This window comes from Branchiostoma floridae, chromosome 17, assembly GCF_000003815.2.
Source record: "Branchiostoma floridae strain S238N-H82 chromosome 17, Bfl_VNyyK, whole genome shotgun sequence".
In the NCBI taxonomy this organism is placed as follows: Eukaryota; Metazoa; Chordata; class Leptocardii; order Amphioxiformes; family Branchiostomatidae; genus Branchiostoma; species Branchiostoma floridae.
The window spans coordinates 543,348-550,704 of NC_049995.1; the positions used below are offsets into that span (position 1 = coordinate 543,348).

Here is a 7,357-nt window from a genome sequence, read left to right on the forward strand (position 1 = left end):
GTTGGGATATTTAATTTTTCCTCAACTCCCTTATTCGGGTACCCAGTAATGCCACCCACCCCCATTTTGCATTTGACGCCCTTTTGAACCATATAGCTGTCTCAGATTTGCTGAAACCATGTTGCAATATCATATACAAGAGGTTTTTTTCAAGTCTGGACTCAATTTTGTGCATGAATTTCCCAAAAATGTAGCAAAAATGTGATATTTTGTGATGTTTTGCAGCATAAAGTATGTGCATGCATGTATTGGAAGCTGTGAGGAATAACTCAGATAGCATAGATTACTACAAAAGTGGTATGAATTCAATGAAAATGATGGACTTAATGATGATTTAGTCCCATGTAATTGTATGCCTTACCAATTAGGACCTGTCAATCATAATGTGCCCTACTCTTGTTCACCCCCCCCCCCCAGCAACACTGAATTGGATACTTTTTGATCCTATGAGACCCTAAAAAGAGGAGCTATTGCAAATAATACTCCTGAATGTAGTACAGGGCAATACTCGCTGTCCATTAAACAGGATTTTGCTGTCTGTAGGGATATTTCAGCTGTGTAATGTTGTGTTTTGTGTGTACTGTTTGCAAGTTTCATTGAAACAGCATTGTATGGAAACTAGTAGAAAAAGGTGTAAAAAAAAGAAAACCCTCTATTGAAAAGTTGCAATTTTACATCAGAGATCTAGAACTGACTATGGTTAGTAGTTATTAAGAATTGCTAAGAGACACACTTATGGATTTTGGAAAAGTCACATGACCTTTGGTACACTACCCCACTGCTTTACATGCCTTATTGCATGGGGTAAGCTGTGGTGCACTGTATGTTCTTTCTTTGCTTTACCTCCTCATAGTTAAAGAAACTTATATGTGTGACTTATCTGATAAAAAGTAGATTGTCATACAAGAAGCTTTTTTCCTATTCTTTTAGTCTATTTGATAGGTACACCTTTAGGCAAAGAAAACAGCAAACAACACATTCCATAAGAACAACAGCTACAATTTTATTACTACAAAGTTGAACTGACATGATGTCCGTGTGGCGATGAATTGCCAACACTTGTTTATTGACAGAAGACGTGCAATATACAGACAGCAGTAGAATATACTGCTATCATTCATTTGTCTAAAATTCGATGGTAAACATTTATGGTGTTATTCAATCCGTTTGAGGCGGATAATTTATTCAGTTAGAGATCATCGGATCCGACATGGATTTATTTATCAAAGTCGGAAGTCGATGAGTCGTTCAGTTTTCCACAGATTTGCTAAACAAAACAATTGCAAATGATGTTTCAGTACAGTACATGTATATTAATTTGCCTTTTCCGTTGTCTGAACTTTCGTTGTCTGAACTTTCGTTGTCTGAACTTTTAGCTTTACACTAACAAGATGTAATCAAACCACATTTCGTCTTCTGTCCATGTAGCTGAAGCTCTGCTAATCTAGCAACATAAAATTAAATTTATGGATGGTATCTAAGCTCTTTAAAGACCCAAAATTTTGTTTATTTCTTTGAGATTTGCCAAGAAGTGATGCGGATGTATAAAGGGTTATTGCAATCGTAAGCATTAAGAAGTTGCTTCATGACATGACTATAGTGTTAAATAATAGAATAATTAACATGAAATGGGGTTAAAGTATGAAAATAAACGTAAAGAAATCATCATAGTCTCTGGACAGACTTTTGGGTTACTACTATGCAATGTGCGCTAGACTGTTTTACCATGTGGTATATTTGATTTCTTCCTTTTTTGGATACATTATTGCAATTTCTTTCAGTCTTACATTAGATATGAGATTTGGTTAATACCATCAATAAGATTAACTTTATGCGGCCTCACAGCCACCAAAACCACAAAAAAGCTACAGTAATTTGTCGTTTATATATTGCTTGTCTCGTATATTTTAGTACAATCCGTGCCGGTAGGTCTAAGCTTGGCTCACTATTGTCCACGCCTTGTAAGAATGTGCTTGTCTTCTAGTGAAGCAAAGAAACATTTCCTGTGGGTATTTGGAGATTAGTTAGATTGATTTAACCAAAAATATTTTGTAGTCTATCAGTTTAATGGAAGTTCTGAGACGCGATTAGAATGGAGTCATTAGCCTCGCTCATCACTAGTTTTCATTGAAAAATAAAAAAATGGCAACGTTTTTTTCGAAAAGTAAATCGGCTTATTTTTCAGTGAAGCCTACCTGATTGTTTAGGAAAATTCATTTTTTAACCAAAGCCAAAAATGGAAACTTATCATTTTTTTACCCATTGGTTTTGTATTACAGAGCAGTTTACAAACGTTACTGGTAACGTTTGTTACACACAAATGAAGCCTACCTGATTGTTTAGGAAAATACATTTTTTAACCATAGCCAAAAATTGAAACTTATTGTTTTTTTACCCATTGGTTTTGTATTACAGAGCAGTTTACAAACGTTACTGCTAACGTTTGTTACAACAGTAAACTTTACCCTTTTTCTTCGAAATGATTAACATTATTGGCTATATCATGAAGATATCAAGTTGACGTCCCTAGGGACAATTAAAAAGATTGTATATAAAATGTATTACCAAAGATTGATTTTGCCGCATTAACGTTAACGATTAAAACGAAAATTTCATAGCAGTAACAGTACGACTGTAGTTTTACCATTACCTTACTATAATTGTATTCGTTTTTTCTTATTTTCTAAAACTAAGGTTACCTTTATGTATTGCCAAATATACAAACTACACATGTCCTTATACGGTATTCACCAAAATTCCAAATTAAGTGTCAAAATGGTATTTGTTTGCTGCGTCTATATCGGTAATCTACTTGATAATTTCATGTTGCCTTTGTTGACAAAGTTGAAATGCAGTGCAATATAAACTAGTTTTTGCTTTAGTGGCAACACCTCAAGAAAAACGTATTGCCTCCGAATGCATAGACATAAAGATTTGTATTGATTATAACTAATTTCTATGAATTAATACATGTTTTGTCGTTTCTGATTGTATTATTTTAAGGTGTACCAAACCGTAAGTTCTAGGCAGACTTTTGTGTCTTCTGGCGACGTATGATGTTCTGCAGTCTTTCATTCGCTAGATTCTCAATGACTGCTGGTGTCGTCAGTGTCATCCCATCACTTTTTGTTACCTGTCATGCAAAAAAAAAAAAACAATTTTAGAAAGGATAAAAGACTGGTTAACACTGGTTAAACTTGGCATAATGGCGCTTTTGTTGTACTTTTCGACGTTTGAGAGAAACATCTAGGGGGTATCGATTAATGTTCAGTAAGAACGAAAATGCATAGATTTGTGATATCTATATGATTGTAATGTACCAAACAGAATCATACATAATTATACGATTGACCACGCCCAATGTTTTCCTTCTTAGGAATACTATAGTCCAACAAAAACCCTACATCTGCAGTGACCAGATCTACTTCCACACCACCCGCTAGGAGCACAACACGTACATTTTTTGTTTGGGTCATACTGTCCAAATTTGTTACTGATGCTGGGGTATAGCAATCACACTTAGCGTCATTTTTCCTCTTTGACCCTGGCAAAATATAATCATAATTCAGAGAGTTTCTTTTGATTAAGCAAACAAGGTCCTGATTTGCATAATATGTCTCATTTGATTATCCTCTTCTCAAGAGGCATTTTATGAGTCCAATGCTTAAGTATGCAGTCTTATCGACGCAGAGAAGGAAGTTTTACTATTTCTTCATGAATTATGTAAACATTAAACTAATTTGAATGATTTATGTCTCATAATGTTCAGCTTTATATCTAGATTAGAAGCTCATCATCATCATTGTCTATTTGCTTTTGGATTAACACGTACGGTAGTCAACACAGCCGCTACAGTAACAGTGAGCTGAGGTGCCCCCGCACCACGCGCCGGAGGAACAGCACGGCGCGCCTGAATTAGGGTTGCACTGTCCGGGGTTCGCTCCTGGTGCTGGGAAGCTGGATCCGCATCTAAGGTCAGATCTCCATTTCGCCAGGACCTGGCATAAAAAGAATTGAAAGAACTTAGACTCATCAAACACTGTAGTGAACTGCACCCATATCTTACGCCAGGCCCCCTTTTTGTCCCTGAAATGAGAGACAACATATTAATACATTATGTAGAGATATAAAAGAAATTAGAATGAAAACCTAATATCAAAAACAGCCTATTTCTTACCAGATCAGCTCCCTGCATGTAGTTTTCTTTAATAAGAAAAGTTTTCCTTTAGGTATAAAAAAATCAAGGTGACAATATTATCAGCAACTAATCGAATCATTGTATACGGCTCTAGCATGGTCATAGTAGTGAACGTATTTCTTACGATCGCTGTATAACTAGCTTACGGTAGTCAACACAGCCGGAACAGGTGCAGTGAGCTGAGCTGCTCCCACACCACCCGCCGGAGGAACAGCACGGCGTGCCTGAATTAGGGTTGCACTGTCCGGGGTTCGCTCCTGGTGCCGGGTAGCTGGATCCGCATCTAAGGTCAGATCTCCATTTCGCCGGACCTGGCATAAAAAGAATTGATAGAACTTAGACTCACTGCACACTGTAGTGAAACTGCACCCATATCTTACGCCAGGCCCCCTTTTTGTCCCTGAAATGAGAGATAACATATAAATACATTATATAGAGATATAAAAGAAATTAGAATGGAAACCAAATATCAATATAACAGCCTATTTCTTACCAGATCATCAGCTCCCTGTATGTAGTTTTTTTTAATAAGAAAAGTTGTCCTTTAGGTATAAAAAAATCAAGGTGACAATATTATCAGCAACTAATCGAATCATTGTATACGGCTCTAGCATGGTCATAGTAGGGAACGTATTTCTTACGATCGATGTATAACTAGCTTACGGTAGTCAACACAGCCGGAACAGGTGCAGTGAGCTGAGGTGCTCCCACACCATCCGCCGGAGGAACAGCACGGCTGTCCTGAATTTCCGTTACATTGTCCGGGGTTCGCTCCTAGTGCCGGGAAACTGGATCCGCATCTACTGTCAGACCTCCACTTTGATCCTGGTATGAAAAGAAATGAAATGACTTAGATTCCCTGCATACAGAAGTGATTGACCTGGCTGGGGATCGCTCCCGGCGCTACCATTATGGGGCCACGTCTAACGTCAATAATCACGTTCTAACTAAGATGAAAATTTGAACAAAATTGATAGATTGAGAGATAGAGACAGAAATGGCTAGATAAATACACAGGCAGATAGATATATAGATGATGACCAAAAGCATGTAATGGCAGCAAAGTCACCTTGTTGTAAGTTATACATTCTCTAAGTATAATGTATGGTACCATTTACTTGCATATTTTAAAGTTAAGAATAATCAAGTGTAATTAGAAATTCATGACATCATAGGTTTTGCCATCGTCATTTCCTAGGAAATGATGTAGTGTTTAGAGCCACATTTAGAGTCTTCTTTCCACTTTGGCCCTAGTAATAAAATAATTGATAGAATTAATTGAAAGATAACATATAGAGACATTATACATGATATCAAAATAGAAAATAAAGTTTATTTGTATTATGTTGAATACGCTTTGCTGAAATGACATCATTAAAGAGAAATAAACAGCCCAATTTAAATGATGTAGCTAGTAGCCAGTCTTTTCTGTAAATGGTATTGAATGCTGAGCTTTTAGATTTATCTAATTATTAATCACTTACGATAGTCAATACAGCCAGCAGGTACAGTGAGCGGCGGTTCTCCCACACCACCCCCCTGGGGAACAGCAGGGCGCGGAACTACTTGGGTTGCACTGCCCAGGGTTGGCCTTCGGTGTTGTGAAACTTGGACCACATTTAAAGTCGGTCCTCCACTTGTATATTTTTACTACAAAGAAAACAAATGAAATCTAAATGGTAAAATCCCGCTATGGGTAATCTTGTGTATACAGATTTACCAACAGATCATGTACGGGTTCGTTTTTGCATTCAGTTAGCTTTAAGAGCTCTAACCTGTACTGAAGCATTTAATTTGAGCTTACGTTGGCAGGTCACGCCATCATCTGCGACTTCATGGGTGTCTGGACACGCTGAGACGCATTCGGTAGTTCCATCATTCCTTGTGATTTTAAGGACGCTGCATATGCAAGTCAACCCATCTGAACCCGGTTCCATTCCGGCCGGACATGCTGCCACGCATTGAGTAGTTCCATCACCCTTCTCGACGGAGTAGTGCTTGCACTCAAGACATTCGGTGTCGAGCCTTGATCCTGGTGATCCTGGATCACATCCTGTATTGTAAGATAAAATTCCGTCAAACCGCGGCTGTCCATCTACAGAATAAGATTTTCTTCAGCTTATCGAGTACCACTGTTCACACACTAACACAAATAATCATAATACAAACATGCCAGAAGACAGCTTGTTTGGTAATTCAGCGCTTCGAAAACACACAATTTAGAAGATGTCTAACTTAAAATTTTAGAAAATCTCACCGTTACATTCTTCGTGACAATCTTGCACACACACGCCTGCATCGTTTGCCGTAAATCCAGTTGGGCATGCTGCCACGCATTGCATTGTTCCATCATCATGTTTTACAACAAAATGCCTACACAGCCGGCATTCGGTGTCCAGCTTTGATCCAGGCGACTTTGGAATACATCCTGAGTTGTAAGACAGAATTAAGTTAAGCCACCGCTGTCCATCTTCAGAATAAGGTTTCCTGATGTCTATACAACATATTTAGAGGGTGTCTTACTCAAAAGTCTGAGAAAATCTCACCGTTACACTCTGGGTGGCAGTCTTCCACACACCTGCCATCCACCATGATAGTTCCACCCGTACATTCCATTTGTCCTGCGTTGCCCCCCTCAATGACCCTGGCGTCCATGATCTCTATGTCTTTTTCCCCGCTTCCGAAGGAGTAGAACTGAATACCTAATGGATCACCACTATCACTGTAGACCATGTAGATCAAGCCCGTTTCCTGTTGACGAAAAAGTTAGACATTTTGTCATAATGTCGTACAACTGTACAAAGCAGAGGCGGGTCTAGGGCAGTCCATATAGAGTAATGGATGACAAAAATGTTGGTTAAAAAGACATTGGTGTTAGATCGTAAAAGCTCAATTTATATGCCTGTTACTTACTGAAGAATCTGAGCCAATGCCATATGTGATGTAGGTTTTTCGTCCTTCCCCGTCTTCTTCAATACAAATAAAGTATGGCTGAAACAGTTTTCTATCTCCGAGACTTCTAGCGCTTTTTGCTCCCTCGTATTTCACGAGTTTCATTCCCTGTAGAATATGGATAGATTTGAAAATGCCAGAGAATGAATACCAAAATACCTTGAATCAAAATGGTAATTTTTTTACGCAACCATCATACTTTGAAAA

General features: G+C 38.1%; 1 protein-coding gene and 1 long non-coding RNA gene across 2 annotated transcripts in view; one reads left to right on the forward strand and one right to left on the reverse strand.

Annotated features, from left to right (window-relative positions):
• LOC118404941 overlaps positions 1 to 7,357 on the reverse strand; it is a gene marked incomplete in the record, with an annotated part of 125,594 nt that overhangs the window by 35,151 nt on the left and 83,086 nt on the right. The window contains 3 exon segments of the mRNA XM_035804340.1: positions 6,590 to 6,626; positions 6,745 to 6,949; positions 7,112 to 7,258. Coding sequence (XP_035660233.1) covers positions 6,590 to 6,626; positions 6,745 to 6,949; positions 7,112 to 7,258 — 389 coding nt within the window.
• Positions 1 to 7,357, forward strand: part of LOC118404964 — a 22,623-nt gene that overhangs the window by 10,927 nt on the left and 4,339 nt on the right. The window lies entirely within an intron of this gene.